General features: G+C 50.5%; 1 protein-coding gene across 7 annotated transcripts in view; it reads right to left on the reverse strand.

Moving 5' to 3' along the window:
• KCNN3 (potassium calcium-activated channel subfamily N member 3) overlaps positions 1-19,796 on the reverse strand; it is a 210,735-nt gene that overhangs the window by 68,461 nt on the left and 122,478 nt on the right. For all 7 annotated transcript variants that reach the window (XM_064370836.1, XM_064370833.1, XM_064370832.1 and 4 more), the window contains exon 3: positions 6,061-6,479. In XM_064370836.1, coding sequence (XP_064226906.1) covers positions 6,061-6,479 — 419 coding nt within the window. The remainder of the gene's footprint in view (positions 1-6,060; positions 6,480-19,796) is intronic.

The raw sequence follows: 19,796 nt of genomic DNA on the forward strand, positions 1-19,796 counted from the left end.
GTGAACCAGATACATTTTCATTTCACATCTGCCCACTCTTCTCTATCATAGGGATCATATCTTCTTGCACCCTATTAGGGATGCCCAAGACTCTTCTCTTTTCCCTTTTTTTGCAAGAGGGTCTCACTCTGTCGCCCAGGCTGGAGTGCAGTGGCACAATCTCTGCTCACTGCAGCCTTGACCTCCCAGGCTAGGTGATTCCCCCCACCTCAGCCTTCTGAGTAACTGGGACTATAGGTGCATATCACTCCCAGCTAATTTTTTTTTTCTTTTTTTTTTCCAGAGATTTTTTGCTATGTTGCCCAGGCTGGTCTCAAACTCCTGACCTCAGGTGATCTGCCTGCTTTGACTTCCCAAAGTGCTGGGATTACAGGCATGAGCCACGACGCCTGGCCGCCCAAGACTCTTCTAATGCTGCTTTTTGTTTCTCATAATTAAGCATTTTCCGGGAATCTTCAGGATTATTTTCCTCTTCCTTAATGCTGCAGGTTTTTTTCAAAGGCCTCCAGCAGGATACCTGTCACCTCCCTACCACCCACCCCCACCCACCTCCCCTCCTGAGCCTTCCATCTCTCAGCCTGGCACCAGCAGGGATTGCCACAGGCTACTCCTTCTCTACGGGAGGCTAACTTCTCACTTCTCCAGCTGGAGGGCAGGGTTCCTGGGTCTAGCAGACCTCATCCCATGTGGTAGGATACTTTGCCATCCTCTCTATCTAGTCCTCTGATATCATCAACCAGTGATTTGCAAACTTTTAAAATCATGGGCTCCTACCAGTTAAAAATTTGTTAGCATGCCCTCCTCCACTATACACTTACTTATTATAAATTACAGACCCGTATTGCTCTCTACCCATTTATTAAACGCTAGCCAGGCTTTTTTTTTTTTTAGATAAAAATAACTATGAATAGAAGTTCTGATTATTTCTTCCCGTAGTCTTGTGGATCACTGTGCACATGCCCCACATCAGAGGTTACAATTCAAACCAAAGCAGCCCATGAGAAACCACGGCACCCGGCCCCAGTGTTCCCAGGCTCTGCTGGGCTCTGCTCGGCCTACAGGGTTTAGCTTGCAGGCTTCTATCAACCCCTTGCAGAGTGCTTCACCCCTGAAATGACCATCTCCTTACTGTTTTCTTGGAGTGGAAGTGCCCCTTCTTGGAGTGGGTAGGAGGTTGGGGAAGGAGAAGGGAGGAGGAGGGAACCGTGAACTGTGGTCTTGCTCCCTGCTGCTGGCGAGTGCAGACCTGGGTGACTGAGGCAGCACAGAGAGGAAGGAAGGAAGCCTCTTTTTATCTCCTTACAATGGGAGTGGCGGCTCTCTTCATGAGAGAAAGAACGGGCCACAAATGGTTTTTCTCCCCTCTGAGGAGCCAGGTTTCCAGAATCAAATTTCTCATTAAATATCAGTACCCCAAAAGTTAACCAGCACCATAAAAAACCTGTTGACAGGCTGGAAGGCCTGGGACACTGAGACAGGCTGCTGCAGAATCTGGAGCCTCAGGAGGAACCAAAGGGACGGGTCCAAAGGGTCCGAAGGGAATCCACTCAAGAGGCCAGGAAGGTCATTTACAAAGCGTCGCTCTGGACAGCAAGCTCAGCCCACTTCATCAGTGTTATGGGAGGCCTCATTGCTCCTCCCAAGGAGATAAACGCACGAAGGTGAGCGGGCAGACCACTGCTCAAGGCACACTAGGAAAGCTGGCTTCTCCAACCTGCTGCCGCAGTCAGGACCCGGGCCTCAGATGGTCTCTCCCAGTAAGGCTGCTTGGCGCTTGACAGTGTATAATCAGGAGGTTCCTCCCTGAGAGGCCTGTGGGAGGTGGGCAGGCAGCCAGGAGAATCCCAGAGAATGCCGAGTGCCACAACTGTCGGGCCTCGGAACCCATGATGTAATGCCTCTCCAGGGGCCAAGGAAAACAAGCCCGCTGTTGTCCCTGCCCTCCCAGCAACCGGGCGCTGCCCTCCCCGTGGCACGGCTGTTCTGCGTAATTACGAACCCACTCTCTCTCCTTGGGAGGAGGAAATATGAAAACCTTTGTTGTCACATAAAAACCAACCCAAGATATGAGAACTGTCTTTTTAAAATACATCTTGCTGTAGAGGGATTTCCATAGCAACTTCAGAAGTGTGTGTATACTAGAGATAAGTCCAGGCTGATGAAAGCCACCTGGAATGTGAACAGGCTCTGGGCATCAGCAGCTGTGGATTTTTCTAGAACCTGTCATGATGCTGTGTGACCCTGGGCAAGTCACTTACCCTCTCTGATGCCTAAGGTGATAGAATCATCATCAGATCAGGCTGAGAGAGATCAAGGTCGTCCTGTCCACACTACCCTGGTCTGATGCTTCAGTTCCCCAAAGCTTCCCCTGCTTCTCACCTCTGTCAGTCTCTGGCTGAATAAGGCCTGCCTCAAGGTCTCTGCCAATCTTATTATTTGACATTGGGAAAGACCACGATCATTTAAACTTGATTCTAAAAATACTGCTTAGTCTTTGTAACAGAAGTGCTTTGCCTGTTTAGGAAACAATATTATTAATAGGGCAGATTCCTGGGAAAGAGTCTCTGAGATGCTGAGATTTGGGTGTGGGGGTTTTATTGGGGCTGCTCTCAGGATCAATACCTGTGGGGTATAGGGGAAGCTCCCGGGTGCAGTGGCAACAGGGCCCTTAGGCGATCCCTCAGGGACCCTGGAGTGTCCTGCTAGAAGCAAAAGGGGCTGGGCCTTTGAACTCCCACCCTGACAGATTCCCCTGGGAGTCTGCTGCCCCCAGGCAAGGGGCTTGATCTTAAGAGAGGGCCTCGGTCACAGTCCCCGCTGAGGGAATGAGAGCCCGGTCCTGGAGGGGGCATCCGGTGACTCGGCCCGCCATCCACTACATGGATGTGTTTGAATTGGATATGAAGGCAGCCCGGGGGCTAGGACAATACCAGGGTGAACACCGTAGGCAGCGGAGGCAGGCGAAACAGCAAGACTGGGATTCACATGTTGGTCTCAGTGGCCCGGAGACTCTGAGGTCAGGCAAGTTGCCAGGAGAGTCGAGGTCATGATTTCCTTGTATGTACAGGATTCAGCCTGGGCTGGTGACACACACGTGAAGTTCAGAGTCAGAAACGAGTTCAGATTCTGGCTCCACGCTTCCTATTAATAGCTCTGTGACCTCGGGCCAGTTACTTTCTATCAGTTTCTGCAACGCTACCACGGGCCTTCATGTCCAATTCAAACACATCCACGCGGTGGATGACACGTTGCTTCACCCGGATGCCCCTCCAGGACCCGGGCTCTCATTCCCTCAGTCAAGGTACTGAGTCAAGGTACATAGATCTGTCGTGAGGGCACACTGGGATGGCATGTGGGTTTTACACACATCTAGCACAGGGAGCTACGATAGCATCCACCATGCTTTCATACACCTCATGTTATACCTAAGTCTTTGATCAAATGGCCTGTTCGCCAGAGAAGGGAACATTCGGAGAATTTCCGATTTGCTCCTGTTTCTCTGTGCCTTGGTCTCAGCTGGGGCTTGTGAGCCATGTCTGCAGAGAGGGAGAGAGAGCGAGAGACCCAGTGGCCCACCGGGGGCCAGGGTAACCATTCTCGGCTTGGAAGCTATGGACGCCCATGCAATATCAAATAACAGGCATCATCTAAGTACTGTGCAAACTACGTTCTTTAAAACAAGCTTTTTTCCCCAGGGAACATAGAGTCACCCTTTCTTATGATAGGTTCAAAAAACTATGAAACTCACTTGCAGGTACTTTGTCGCCTGTTCAACTTGTTTGCGCATCTGAAATACATGCCAGAGACCATCCGAGGACGTGAAAGACTTCAAAGAGCTTAAAGGGCTACACAAATTCAATTATTATTGTTGACAGACAACGTGGCTTCCATCAGTTAAATAGGAAAACAGGAAGAGTATAGGCCAATGTATGGTCGAAGTCGGGCCATTCTAATTATAAGAAGGCAGCACAAAATTCCCAAGCGTTATCAAGGGATCTATGCTATTATTATTCATTTTCGCCATCACTGGATTGCGATACGTAGTGCGTATATACTACCTTGCTTGACTCTAATAATAAGTCCTGTATCCGGCTTTCACATGAGAAAATTGAGGTCCAGAGAGGTGAAGTGATGGGCACGATGTTGCTCAGCTAACAGTACCACGAGGGGTTTGGGGTCGGAACCCAAGCCCATGATTTCTCCATTTCGGGAAGAGTGTTTGCTCACCGGAGAAGGTTTGTGAAGCCCCGTGTGGTCCCACTCAGAGTGGATGCTGCAATGTCAGCTGCTGAGTCATGGTGAGGTTCTGAATAGGGGAGCGTAGTGTGCCCCTGGGGCTCTGTGTGTGGGAAAGGTCTTCCAACACCGCACTGGCTGTCAGAGCCTGAACCTGCGTCCTGGAGGGCCCTTGTTTTGCGGCAGCAGAATGCCCTCTCAGTTTGACCATGTATCTGCTGCCCAAAACGCTGAAAGAAATGTCTGCAAACAGAACGTCTCAAAACTGGGAGGAGATGTGGTTCAAGGCACCCATGTGGGGTGTGTTTAGACTAACTCCTCTCCAGACTTTTCTTGTTTGACCTCTGCTAGGACACAGGTACGTGGAAGGTCTGGCGATGTAATTGCAAGTGTTGACGAATTAAGGGTGACTACCAGGATCTGTGTAAATTACAGGGGATGCTTTACCATACTTCCCAATATAATAAAAATAATCAATCTTAAGTAAACATAGCTTCATTCTATCTCAAGTGATTCCCATTTTAAAATGAGGAAACTGCAGCCCAGAGAGGTTAAGTAACTTATCCTCAGTTTCACAGCTACTTGGGGGCAGAATCAAGGTTTCTAACCTAGATTTGGACCTACATGTCAAATCAGATTAAAATGATATACAGGGCTGGGTGCAGTGGCTCACGCCTGTAATCCCAGAATTTTGGGAGGCCGAGGTGGGCGGATCACTTGAGGCCAGGATTTCAAGACCCCAGTCTGGCCAACATGGTGAAACCCCACCTCTACTAAAAATACAAAAATTAGCCTGGTGTGGCGGTGCATGCCTGTAATCCCAGCTACAGGGGAGGATGAGGCAGGAGAGTTGCTTGAACCCGGGAGGTGGAGGTTGTAGTGAGCACTGATTAAACCACTGCCCTCCAGCCTGGGCAAGACAGCGAGACTCTGTCTTAAAAATAAATAGATAAATAAATAAAATGAATATCCAGGACCCCTTGTGAGGGAGAAGAGTCACGAAAGGCAGCTCGAGGGTGGTGGGAGGAGGTGGCCTCAGTCCTGCCCTTGAGTCTTGATGACGGCTGCTCCAGGGAGTTGGCATTTTGTTCTAGAGCCCTGGATCTCTAGCAGGTCACATCTCCCTTCTATCCCACCAGTAGCTTCTCCGAATCACTCCCAACCACCATCCTCCTAAAACAATGTTGCCCTAAGTATCTTCCATCAGTACAGTGCTTCTCAAACTAAGGTGCATATGAATCACCAGGTGACCTTGTTAAATGCAAATTCCGATTCAATCATTCTAGACTAAGGCCAGATATTCTGGGAATTCTAACAAGTTCCCAGTGATGCCAATGCTGCTGGTCTGTGAACTGAACTTTGAGTAGCAAGGTACCAACAGTGCTTTATAATAACAAGGATTTGTGGGCAAATACAATTAAAAGTCTGAACTAAACAAAAATAAACTGGTTTCATTACTGCAGGACTTCTCAGAGCCTTTAAAATGCTAATAAGCATTGTTAATTCCCAAGAGGGAGAAATTGTAATGTGGCATACATGCATTAATGATGTAACCAAAATGCTCTGACATATTGGTTTGCAAAGAGGGAACAGAAAATCAGGAAAATTCTGCGCCTTTTTCCCACCTTACCTTGGTTCCAATGCTGCAATTCCAGCTCACGCTCAACCCAACTCAGCACTCCCCACTTTCCCACTGTCTCCTTCCAGCTGTCTGGGTACATGCCTGTCTCCTCCATCAGACCACATACCCCCTGGCACCCCTGCTCCTCCTCCCTTCCCTGTCCCAGCACAGGCTTTGCACTCAGAAGGCCCCAGGTGGACTACCTTTCACAGACGCGGACGGTCCAGGCAGCAATGATCCACAGAGAGATACTGAACACGAGCAGCACAGTGCCAGGGCAGATGGTCATGAGCGTCTTCATGACGAAGCGGGTGTTGAAGTTGATCTTGTTGAGGGCCCCGATGCTGCGGGATGAGGCATCAGTGAAGAGCTTGCTGTGCAGCAGCATGACTCGGGCGATCAGGTACAGGCGCAGGAACATGGGGATAGACAGGATGATGTCCACATCGGCCTCCGCCCGGGAGGGTGTGTAGGAGAAGGCCAGGCGCGCTGTCCAGAAGAACTTGTACTCGCCAGGAATGGGGTGGATGGCGCACACCAGCATCTCCAGGCTGATGTAGAGGATGCGCTCGTAGGTCATGGCTATCCGCCAGTCATCCGCGCCATTGTCGATCACGAAGAGCTGGTGGGAGCAGAGAGTCTGTTAGTGTGGCCGGGACCAGGAAGCGCACAGCAGGGCCCAGGCAGGACAGATGGGGCAGGCTCCAGGGCTCCGGTCAGCCTGACCACCTCAGCATGCTCTTTAGAGGCCTCACTGTGTGGCAAGAGCCCTGGATGGGGAGAAGGAAGCCTGGATTCAGGTCCGGCTGGGAGGCCGTGGCTGAGACATTTTGACTCTCTAGACCTCACTTTCCTCCTCTGCATATCGCTTCCTGAGATATAGTGATTTATAATAAGAAATCATATATTTGGTCTTCATCCTGCTTTAGGCACAGTTCTTAAAATCCTAGGAATTTCCAAAGTGGTAAGTGTCTTGTGTTTGCTAATAAGAAAACTAACAAGGGTCTGGGGTCGGGGGTGGGAATCCAGGGTAACTTCAGGATGGGCGCTGGTTGCCAGGGGAACCAATCTGGTGATGAGAAGGTTGGAACTTTCAGCCCCACCCCACCACTCCCTGGGCAGGAAGAGGGACCCGAAGCTTGAGTTGATCACCAATGGCCAATGATGACATCAATTATGTCTGTGTAATGAAGCTTCCATAAAATCCCAAAAAGACAGTGTTTTTGTTAACTTCTATTTTAGGTTCAGGGATGCATGTGCACGTTTGCTATACAGGTAAACTCATGTCACAGAGGTTTGTTGTACAGATTATTTTATCACCCAGGTACTAAGCCTAGTACCCAATAGTTATTTTTTCTGCTCCTCTCCCTCCCACTCTCCACCCTCAGGGTCTGTCATTCTCCTCTTTGTGTTTTGATGAGCTTCCAGACAGCTGGACACATGGAGGTCCCTGGACACCTGGAGGGTTGGGTTCCCAGAGAGGGCACGGAAGCTCCACCCCTTCCCACACACCCTGCCCTCTGCTTCGCTCCCATATGGCTGCTCATCTGAATCCTTTGTAAAGTCCTTTATAATAAAGCAGTAAATGTGTTTCCCTGAGTTCTCTGAGTTGCTCTAGAAAATCGGTCAAGCCTGAGAAGGGCATCCTGTGAACCCCTGATTTACAGCCACTTGGTGAGAGGCTCAGGGCAAACAACCTGGGGCTGGTGACTGGCATTGGAAGTGGGGCCGATGTGGTGGGACTGAGCCCTCAGCCTGGGGTAGCCAACGCTCACTCCAGGCAGACAGAGCCAGGGTGGAGTCACACTGCAGGACACACAGCCAAGCGTCCCCTGGGGAACTGCTTGGTGTGTGGGAACCAACCCCTCCTTTTTGCCGACCACAAGTGTTCTATGTTGAGCCACTTCCAAGGTCCCCTCCAGGACACAGGTGCCAAATTGGCTGTTTCACAATGGTGAGAAAGATCAACTCATTTGTATTAAAAACACATCCCTGGGCCCCTTTCAGACCTGAGCTGAGTCCTGGAAGGGGCTGTGAAGATGAAGAAGTCATGTTTCCTGCATGAGTGAACTCACAAGGGCTGGCACGGATTCCTCCTCCCCACTCAGAGAAGGAGCAGCAAGTGTTTGCTGGCAGCGCTGTGCTCTTAGGCGGTGCAGTGAAGTGTTCATGGCACGGACTCCGGAGCCCGACTGCCTGATCCTAATGCTACTGGCACTGTGGTCCCGGGCAAGTTACCAAACCTCCCTGTGCCTCAGTTACCTCAGCTGGGAATGATGATGATAGCTGCTGCACAGAGGTCACTGTGAGGCTGCAGTGGGTTTGTACAGGCGACATGTGTGGAATCCTGCCCAGCCCCCAGCATGCTATGTCACTATTAGCTATTCTTATTTTTAGCATTATTAATGGATGTGGCCTCAGTCTCTCTGTAAAATGACAGTTGGGCTCAGTGATATCTAAGCTCCCTTCCAGCCCTAACCTTTCACGAAGATGCTTCCTGCTGTCACATCATTAGGATGCCTGTTCACACAAGAACTGACTGAGCGCCTGCTGTGCGCCCAGCCTTTGTCTTTGGGCAAGTCCCACTGTGGGGTCCCACCACATTTGATGACTGTGAAAGGGACTTCACATCCTTCCCCTCTGTGGCCTCAGTCTTCATCCGAGACTGAAATGAGAAGCCTCTAAGGTCTTCTCCAGCTCGGATGGTTGGATTCTTGGAGGGTGAAGCCTGAGATCCAGGCATGTGTTCAGTGTGGGCCTCCAGTGCGTGTGTGCACCTCACTTCTGGGAGGTAGTGGAGTATTTATCATCACACTCTGTCCTCTCTCTACTGGGCCCTTGGCCCACCAGCGGATCTGGCTGTTGCCTGTCCCAGCTCATCCACAAACACGTGCCACTCGAGACCCCAGCCTCATATGCTGCCTGCTCCACTGACAGCCACAGACAGCTGCTGCTCTCCAAAGCTGCTTATGTTTGCCTTTAAGGAGGGGAAGGCAGGGTCCTGTGGCCTAACATGAGCTCAGGAAAAAGGGCACCAGCATCAGCACCTCCCGGCGGGGACAGCAGCTCAGGCATGCATCCTGGGAAGGCCTGAGCTGCAAGGCTGGAAAGAAACTAGGCTGGGTTAGGGGAAATTAATGTTGGGGCAAGGGTTGGGTGGAGGTTTTATTTAACCTGGAAATACAACCTCAGCACAGAAAGAGTAACAGGGAGCTGGGCGTGGTGGCTCACGCTTGTAATCCCAGCACTTTGGGAGGCCGAGGCAGGCAGATCGCCTGAGGTCACGAGTTCAAGACCAGCCTGGCCAACATGGTGAAACCTCATCTCTACTAAAAATACAAAAATTAGCTGGGTGTCATGGTGCATGCCTATAATCCTAGCTACTCAGGAGGCTGAGGCAGGAGAATCGCTTGAAGCCAGGAAGTGAAGGTTGCAGTGAGCCAAGATAGCGCCATTGCACTCCAGCCTGGGTGACAGGAGCAAGACTGTCTTAAAAAAAAAAAAAAAAAAAAAAAAACGTAACAGAGAGACTGGATCAGTATGGATCTGTGGGGGCTCAAAGCTGAGTGAAGCCTCCTTTCCTCCCTTGCACAGGGAGATCAGGGAATGAGGGGCCCTTTATTCTGTCCATCCTTGATGGGCCAAAGGAAGCTTCTGCTCTGTTTCTAAGTTAGTCACCAAGCAGCTTTCTCTCTCCACTTTGCTGCCTTCCTTACAGTTCAGCAGAAACTGAGGACCCAGGAGAGGACCTATGATACCAGGCCTGGTGTCAGGCGAGTGATGCTTGCCTTGCCTTTAGCATCTACCCGTGATATAGTTCTGCAGCAAGGGGAACATTCCAGGCAATTCAGTGGGCCGTGAGAGCCATGAGCAGGAGCAGGAGCAGTAGGAGGCAAGCCTCTCACCTGCTGAGCCTCAGTTTCCCCTTCTCACCACTCTGTACCCCCACAGAGTCATAATGGAGAACAGGGGAGACAATGGGTTTATGAATGGCTTCATAAACTACAATGGATCATTTGTTCATTCATTCACTCATTCATTCATTCAACAAACATGTGTTGACGGCCCTTAGTGATGTGGAAGGGGATTCAGTTTTGCATAAAACAGCTCTGAGCAGCCCCCCACCCACGCACCCACCCATGGGGATCCTGAGGGGAAACTAGAGGGCTCTATGGGAGCAACTGGCTGAGAGGCTCACCTGGTGGTTCTAATCAGGGAGCTGTCATCTCCGAACAGGAGACAGTACTCAGCACAGCACCAGCTGGAGACTCACCCTCCTCCTTCCCCAGTGCAGCTGAGCCTGGGTTTTTCCAGACACAGGTTTCCCCAGCAATTAGAAAGACCTAATGGCTGCTCAAAGGGTTCCCTCTGCTTCTGACTCCCGCCCAACAGGCCAAGCCATGGCAACGTGACTGCCTGGCTAAACTCTTCAAATACAAAATTAAAACCATCTACTCTGTAATAAGGAATCGCATCCGGTTACTATAGTAACTGGGTTCACTCTGGGCAGGAACAACGAGTAACAGATTCCTTTGATTGCCTGATGAGGAGCAGGATTGTAAGCTGTCAGAACCAAAGGGGAGAATGCGATGGCAGCTCTGCCCAGTGCGACAGAAGGGTGCTGGTCCCCAGGGGGTGTCCCCGGCTGCCTCTCAGGTGCCCAGCCTCGGTTGAAGCTTGCTGGTGCAGGGAAGGTGGGGGCCACACGGGGTAGTGGAGCTGGAGGTGGGAGAGCTAGCTTGAAGTCTCCCACATCCAGCTGTTAGCCATGTGATCTTAAGCCGTTCCATGACTTCTCTGAGCTTGTTTCCACATCTCCAACAGGGGAACATTGACCTTGGCCCTGCCTGCCCCGTGGGGTTAGTGTTAGGATCCAGTAATACAGATAAAAAGTCAGACAGTGCATCACTAACTACTCTAAAAATATGTGAGATTATTAAGATGGCTGGCCTGGAGGACACACATAAACTGTGTGTATAAAGAGGGGGTGTTTTGAGTAGGGGGTAGGGGGAGAGTTTTCAGGTTGCAGATTAAAAACCTCTGCTGGACAGGGCTCACTGCAGGGTTTTATGCATCTGCAGGGTGGGACATGTTCCAGAAGACCCCATTGCTGTCCTGTGTGAGGGCACTCTACGTTTTCTTCCTTCTGACCCCTGGAATCCCTCGCTCCCTCCCGATTCAGAGCAGGTAGCGGATACTCCACCCTGCTGTTTCCTCACTCTGCATTCCGTTCATTCCTAACAAAGCACAATCCCAATTATCATTGATTTGCGTTTGTGAGGTTTCTGCTGTCTCTCCCCTTAAACGTGGTTCTCAACCTACTCACATCTCACATTGGAAAGACTTGGAGAACTTGTTCAAAAATACCCATGCCCAGGCCCACCTCAGACCAAGTCAATCAGAATCTCTGGGGGTGGAGCCCTGACAATTGGGTTTTTCTTAAGACTCCCCAGGTGAGTCTAAAGTGTAACCAGGGTTGGGCATCTCCCCACCCCCCACCCCCAGTCACAGTTGGAGCTCCAAAGAGACAAGGGCTGTGTCTTCCCTGTTCCCTGTGGCATCTCCAGAGCCTAGCCCAGGTCTTAGCACTTAGTAGGTGTTCAATAAATTTTAGTGAATTAGTAACTCCCACTTACTGTCTGCCCCTAGACTAATCTTCGCTGTCTTGGGCTCAGCTTCCTCCTCTGAGGGCTGAGGGAAGGAACTAGACAATCTCAAGGCACCTTCTGCTCTAAAGAGCCATAACTCTGCGGTTCCACGCAGACCCTCTTGGTGGCGTCTCCCGCCTCATCTGTGTTCTCAGTGCACCTGAGCTCTCCAGGAACAGGAACCACGCCTGGCTCATCTCACTCCCCTCCCATGCCTGAGACGCTGCCTGGCACAGAGTGGGCAGTCAGTAGAATTTTGGTGAATAAAGGGGTGGGTAGGCGGATGACTGTGTCATATGAAGAAAGGGACAGATTGCCCGTGGTCCTTGTTAACACCCAGAATGGAAATTCCTGTTGAAAATCCATTCCTAAGCCTGTGACTCACAAGGGGCCTGACAATTCATCTCACACCACGGGAAGGGACACCCTTTTATTCCCAAAGGGTGGTTCATCCTGGAATAAACTGTCCCAGGTGACCTCCAAGCCTTAGAAAGTTCTAGAGCAAGTCTGGAAGCAGGATCTTGAGTAGCACTGGACCAGAGGGGCTGGGGGAGGGTACAAGTGGCCCCACGGAGGCCTATCCTCCCCTGGGCTTAGTCTCCGGCGTCCAGCCCTGATTCTATACCAGCTTGACTGTTGGCCTCTGATGGATTCCAGAAAAGTACTGAGCTGATGTGGACAGAGTGTGGCATGGGGCAGGGAGCACCGTGGCCCTCGAGTGGTCTGTTCTGGGCTGTTTCAGAGCAGAAGAAGCCGCAGAAGCCCAGGGCTGACAAACGAGTCTCCTCCTGACCAGGCATGCGTTTGCTCCTTGCACGCTGGCTTCCCTGAATGGGAAAGGAAAGCCACATTCTCCGAGTCACTGAATCTTTCTGCCTTCTAAGCCTCAAAAAGTGATTTCACTCACTGAGGGTGTGACTGGCCTGAAGATGCAACGTGTCCGTACCACGGTCTCTGCTCTCCCGAAAGCTCCACTCCCTTCCTCAGATAGTTGCCCTGTCCAGAAGTGGCTCCAGGCCGAATCCCGCTTCCACTTAACTGGTGGTTCTGAGAGCTTGTAGGATTTTCAGCCTGTTAGTATAATCTGAGAGCTCTGGGAGGGAGACTTTATGCAACAGTGATTCCAAACTTTCCTTTAAGGAGCTTGTAATTAGAGAAAAAGGAGAACTCAGCTCAGTTCAATACAATAATTAGTAAGAATCAACAAGGTCAGGCCACTGTGGGTATATAAATATGAATCAAACCCATGTCCCCTGAATCAGTTAATAATCTCAAGTAGCCCTAGTAAAAGAGATGCACGATTCTGATGCCATTTTAAAAGCTTCTTGGGCTACGGAGGGCTTCAGCAGTGCCAGGAAGGCATGCATCAGATATACAGGAGGAGGAGGCAGCTTGCAGAAATGGCCACAAATTCCTCTCATCCCATTCACTTACTTTTGTACATGTGACTTTGCCTCTCCTCCAAGCAAGAAATATAGCCTATTTCTCTCTCTTTTTTTTTTTCTTTTTTTTCTTTTTTTTTGAGACAGAGTTTTGCTTTTGTCACCCAGGCTGGAGTACAATGGTGTGATCCGCCTCCCAGGTTCAAGTGATTCCCCTGCCTCAGCCTCCCAGGTAGCTGGGATAACAGGCACCCACAACCACACTTGGCTAATTTTTGTATTTTTAGTAGAGATGGAATTTCACCATGTTGGCCAGGCTGGTCTCGAACTCCTGACCTCCAGTGATCTGCCCGCCTCGGCCTCCCAATGTGCTGGGATTACAGGTGTGAGCTACCACACTTGGCCAGTACAGCCTATTTCTCAGTCCCTTCAGTCTGAACTTAGCCATGTACCTTGCTTTGACCAGTGGAAGATTAGAAAGTGTGATACAGCAGGGGTTTGAAAAATGTCAACGCCGTCAGGCTCACTATAGACACGTGACCTCACTATCCCTTTCACCCCAGCCTACAGCCAGCACTAGCTGCCAGGTATCAGCAGCCATCCTAGACCAACTGTGTGGCAGAAGCTCACCCCAGGTGAGACCAGCAGAAGAACTACCAAGCTGAGCCCAGCCCATATTACTGACCCACAGAAACGGGACCTAAATTGTTACTATTTCAAGCCATTATATTTTGAGGTGTTTGTTATGCAACAAAACTAATATATAACAAAACAAATTCTTTATTTGGCACATATTAGAAAAGCCAGGCCATGTGCCTACTGTGCCCAACATTTTCCTTTTAGATTCTTATGCCACAGCCCCTAGAAGGAACCCTCACCCGTCCCCATGTTTCCACTCCACTCAGTTACGTCTGCCAGCCAGTCTTTCTCAAGCAACTTGGTGAATGGATGGGGAGCAGATCAGGGTCAAGGGCCATTCCAGCTTCCCCCATCCCCACTGCCCCCACAGACACATCATTTCAGATATCAAAGAATAACTCAGAGCATTAAAAAAGTTGTTTTGCAAGCAGTTTAGTTGTTTTGCATACACAGTGTTTTCACAGATGTGAGGAAGTCAACCAGTAGAATGAATCGGGGAACAAAGTCAAAACGGAATGAATGTGGGGGGGGGGGGCACTGGAGAGAAACAGCAGGGAGTCTGGGAACAGTGGGCCTTGGCAAATGCTGAGGGTAAAAGGATTCGCTGGCAGCTAACAAAGAGGTCAGCATGGGCATCCTATCCCTGGACGGCCAACGCAGGGCAGTGCAGAAGGCACTTTCAGTTATTCAGGGATTCTCCAGAAGCCCTTGGCTTTTAGCTGTGGCATGCGGGTAGGTCACAGGCCCTCTCCCCTGTCACCTGCACCTCAGGGAGTCCAGGTCAGAGCCTTCCCTCGTTAGAGTGTCTCACCAAGCAAAGATGTCATCGCCAGCTCACCACAAGGCCAGCACTGAAGGCCATCTGGCCACCTCAGGACAGGGCCGTTCAGCTGCAATCTCTGCAGGGCCTGAGACAGGCTGCCTTGACAGGGAGACAAGGTCACCACCCAGTGCCTCCAGCGGCCACATGGCAGAGCCCAAGCTTCAGGCTCGCGAGACCTCCCCACACTTCCTGCAGAGGGGCAGGCACGCAGGGAAGCTTGCCTTTTCTTTCTTTAAGGATAAGTTTAGAGTCAGTTCATTGGATTCACTCATTTCTTCCCCATTCTATTTTGAAAGCCTTGAGACCTTTCTGATTTTTAAGAAAAATATGTCATTAAACGTTCTCAGCTATCGGGGAGGAGAGCAAATTTCTGCTTAAGCACTCTGACCAACCTGAAAAACTTTCATTCCTGCACAACTATGAATTTCTCTAAATTAAAGGAGAGAAAGTGGAAAAAGTCTTTTTGTGTATCATTCCCTCTCTGTGGGGAAAAAAACTTCAGGGAAAATTTCCATCTTTTAAAAAAATATACACAGAAACAAAGCGAAAGGAAAAAATTACAGATTTTCTCAGGATATATTATTTATATATACAATGTATTTTATATTATATATATATATATGTATATATATAAATTTAAACACCCTGGAGCATATATTCTGCACATACACCATTACTAGGGGGGTTACCATGGAAGCAACATCAAAAGTCCCGTAGTAACTAATTAGGTTTCCCTGAGGACAGACGCTGATTGCCAGTGATGAAATGAACTTCTGGGTTTGCAGCAATGGTTCATAAAATTCCAGTCAGCAAATGCTCCATGGAACTAGAGGAAGAAAGGGAGGAAGGTGGGGGATGGGAAGCAAAGGTAGAAAAAACGTGGCTCTAGGCCGGGCATGGTGGCTCACGCCTATAATCCCAGCACTTTGGGAGGCTGAGGCAGGTGGATCACCGGAGGTCAGGAGTTTGAGACCAGCCTGGCCAATGTGGGCAAACCCTATCTCTACTAAAAATGCAAACATTAGCTGGGTGTGGTGGTGGGCACCTGTAATCCCAGCTACTTGGGAGGCTGAAGTAGAACTGCTTGAACTCAGGAGATGAAGGTTGCATGAGCCGAGATCGAGCCACTGAACTCCAGCCTGGGTGACAGAGCAAGACTCCATCTCAAAAGAAGAAAAAAAAGAAAAAAGGTGACTCTAAAAGAGGCCAGTCATTGAATGAGCCTTGTCAGGGAAGTCTATGATTCTACCATCAACAAGATGCTTAGGGCGCTGGGGTCCACGCTAGCCGGCTCTGTGTCATCTGAAACCATCCTGCTCCCTGGGCCATGTGTGATGCCCCACAGTGGTTCTTCGGTCCGGCCAGGACAGGCTTTTCCCAAGTGCGTCCGCAGAGCTCGCCCTTGGTCTCTTGCAGTGTGTCATGACCACCCATGGGGATTACGGAGGCTGAAGTTTGTTTGGGACTAACGGAGAGCAGTAGTGATCATAAATCCTTTCCCCTGTCCTCAGTTCTCAGAGAAAGGAAGCCAGGTTCCGGCAGTTGAGGAAGTCATTATGTTTCACTCAGATAGCAGGAATTTCTTTCTTTTTTGCGGGGGGGGGGACGGAGTTTCGCTCTTGTTACCCAGGCTGGAGTGCAATGGCGCGATCTCGGCTCACCGCAACCTCCGCCTCCTGGGTTCAGGCAATTCTCCTGCCTCAGCCTCCTGAGTAGCTGGGATTACAGGCACGCACCACCATGCCCAGCTAATTTTTTGTATTTTTAGTAGAGACAGGGTTTCACCATGTTGACCAGGATGGTCTCGATCTCTTGACCTCGTGATCCACCCGCCTCGGCCTCCCAAAGTGCTGGGATTACAGGCATGAGCCACCGCGCCCGGCAGATAGCAGGAATATCTTGATCCCTGAGCATGGCGCCTCTGGCCATCTGTGTGTGGCAAAGTCTCTGGACCTCAGACTCCTCAGTGTCATGTGAAGACTTGGATCCAATTTGTGGTTTTCCATGTTCTCCAAGCCATTTCTTTTAATAAGATTTTTCATGTATGCCCAACATGGGAAACAGACAAATTCAGAGCTGTTGTAGTTGAAAGGGCAGAGACGAACATCCAAAGAGCAACTCACTCACCTCCTCCCCAGCCTAGACCTCAGTAGTGGACCCCATGCTCTCCATAGAACCCTTTGATTGGAAATCCCTTGGATGGACCGGCTGGTCTCTAGTTATAATGAGAAACAAGGTGTGGTGCTGGAAATCAAGGTGTTTGGGGTTCAATACGTGCTGGATGCAGAGGCCCAGAGCTTTGCCCTAATCAGTTTACTCACTCATTCATTCATTAAGTATGAGTTGAGCCCCTATTAAATGACAGTCCTTGGTAAGCTCTAGGGATACAGCAGGACGAGTAGACAAGGCCCCCGTCCCCACAGAGCTTACATTCCAGGGGAGGAAAGCAGATATTAAACAAGTAAACCATTTAATTTTAGAGAGTGATGCCTTCCAGGAAGAGAATAAGACAGGGCAAAGGAAATGAGAGAAGTCACAGACAGCCAGGACAGGGCTCTCTACGGAGGGGACCTCTGAGTCCAAAGCCAGCCTTGCAGAGGTATGCGTTACAGAGGGGACAGCATGTGCAAAAACCCCAAGGCAGGATGGAGCTTAGAGAGTTGGAGAGAGAAAAGAAAGAAGACCAATGTGAGAAAGAAGTGACAGATGATACCAGACGAGGCCAAGATGGTAGTAGAAGCCAGATCACTGGGACCTTGGAGGTCACAAAAGGAGCTCCATCAAGGGACAGGGAGACCGCAGACCAACTCCCACCGGGGCCACGTGAGCTATGTCACCACCTGCTGAAGAAAGACAGCCCACAGGTTAACTATGTACCTGTGGTGGTCAGTGGGCCTCCAGTACAAAATGCCATGGACTGGGTAACTTAAAAATCAGAAATGTATTTTCCACAGTTCTGGAGTCAGGTTCCGGGCAGGGCTCTCTTCCCGGCCTGCAGGTGGCCGCCATCTCTCACACAGCAGAGAGAGGGAGAGAGGTCTCACTTTTTCTCTTCTCCTGAACCACAGTCCTATAGGATTAGATCTCACCCTTACGACCTTATTTAAACTTAATTACCTCCTACAGACCCTATCTCCGAGGCAGTTATGTTGGAGGTTAGGGCCTCAACAAATGCATCCTGGGGACACACAATTCAGTTCATAGCTATTACCTTCTGTGTCAAAATTACCCAAAAGCCAGACTGCGGGCCAAGCCAGGTGATTTTGCATATACCATTTTACTGCAATCTCATAATGTTCCTGCAAGGAAGTAATACCCCCATTTAGCAGATGAAGCAACCCTTACCAAGAGAGCTTTAATCAATTGCCCAGGGCCTGCAGCATTTCACATGGTCCAAGGCCCACGCCCTTTCATCTGCCAGCCTGCTAAGCAGGCCCTCTATTTGGGGACTGGCCAGTTTGGGCTTTATGCTGTCTCCTTCTAAAGAAAACTCAAGCCCACACTTTCAATGCTCATTCTCAGAAGAATTTTTACTGACCAGAGAATCAATATATGATTAAAATAAACTGGGTTCCATCCCTGGCGTCTACACAGCCTGAGAAACCCACATTGTCACCTGCAATCTAGACTGGGCTCTGTTTGTGGAACTAAGACCACGGCTTTCATTTCTAGAGACAGAGTATCCATCTATCATCTTTCCCTTCCTCCTCCTCCCACCAGTGAACAGGCCTCTGTGGAGACCTGGCAATAGGGTCCCTAGCAAGGAAGAGACCTTCTTAGTTTAGGGACCCACTTACACACCCCACCGTGTTTGCGAATGAAGAAGATTCCTCTGGACAGAGTTGGGGTGGGGTCAGAGTGCAGGGTGCAGGGCTTAATGTATGTGCCCCAGAAATGAACAAGAGCACTGGAGGTGGGTGTTGTGAACTGTGGGACTGGAAGGAGAGGGGAGGGGGCTAAGCAGCATCTTGAGCCAGTCCCATGAGACGGGGGGGCCGGAGCCCACTGAGGACTGAGTGCTGCTGACCACCCGAGACAGGGACAGTGCTGAGACTGTAAGTTCAGGAGCCTGTGGTGTTCAGCGCTGTCTTATCTGTTGTACCATCACCACCTCACCCCTTCCCCTTGCTCCAGACCCACGGAAACGTCGGCTAACCAAGAGGCCTTGGTCATGGGTCCCTCAAGGAGCACTGAGGACAGGAGACGTGCCTAAAGGGGTCACTGAGGGCAGGATGGAGGTGGAGAATTCAGCAGGAGTTTGGCATCAGAGGAGCTGTCAAGAGAGAAGTGGAAGTTCCTGAGCCCCCAGAGCCCAGTGGATAGACACCAGGCCCCCTCCTGTGTGGGGTGGGGGTTTGCGCCAGTTCTATTTGAAGCAGTAAGGCCCAGTGACCCCAGCCAATGCTTGGGCTGCAGTGGCCACACCTGGGTCTCATCATGTGCCCCACCCCAGACATCTTTTCCATTGCTGCCAGAGCGAATGTTCTAAAATACAAACCAAATCACATCACCTCTCCTTCTAGAACCTTCCAGTGGCACCCCAGAGTGTTCAGATCAAGTCCAACCTCCTAGCTGCACTTGGCCAAAAGGGCCTTTTCCCACCTGACACCAGCTGGTCCCTCCATCCCCATCACCTGCCACACTTGGAGTCTCATTCCAGCCAAACCAAGTTACTGTAAGGCCGGTCCCCTCGCCGGGAGCTCGGACACACACCCCCTCCCTCTCCAGGAGCTCGGACATGCCCATCCCCCTCACACAGCCTAGCCCTCCCTTAAAGAACCCTGCCAAAATGCAAAAGAAGTCTTGTAAATCTACCCAATAGCATTCGAGTCTTAGCTACCCAATAGCAGTCAAGTCTTGTAAATCTACCCAATAGCATTCAAACTGCCTACCTGCCAATAGCAAGCTTGCCTACTCCCCATAAAACCCCACGTCTGAGAGGAGTCCGTGCCACTTCTCCAGCCCCTCCTGTCGGACCGCAGAACCTCGGCCGGAGCTGAATAAATTTGCATTGGATCTTCTTGTGCTGGCCTCAGTTGCTTCATTTTAAACTCAAGGACCCTTACAGTTACCAGTACCATCTTCTATACACCCGCTCCCCCTTCTCAGCTTCTTTAGCGGAGACCTCCAGATCAAGTTTCCCTCCCTTCCACAGGTCTGGCTGCCCGCCCCTTCCCACTCCCAGGTGGGGCTGGGTGCTTCCTCTAGTATTCCCCAGTCCCTGTGCCCCCTGCTTGTCACAGCCAATCCCCAAATGGCAGTTGGGGAAAGATGGCCAGACGGTTGGGGAGCACTAGCCCCCGTTTCAGGGGAGCCAGGGGAGCAGGGTGGCGGTCTCCATCAACAATCATAACAGCAGGGCCATGGACTGCAGCCTCACTGTGCACCAGCGCCTGTGCTGTGTGCTTTACAAGCACCGTCTCATTTAGTCCTTAACAGGGTTCTGA

Source organism: Aotus nancymaae, unplaced genomic scaffold (assembly GCF_030222135.1).
Source record: "Aotus nancymaae isolate 86718 unplaced genomic scaffold, 86718_ANA_hifiasm-v0.15.2.pri h1tg000108l, whole genome shotgun sequence".
Classification (NCBI taxonomy): domain Eukaryota; kingdom Metazoa; phylum Chordata; class Mammalia; order Primates; family Aotidae; genus Aotus; species Aotus nancymaae.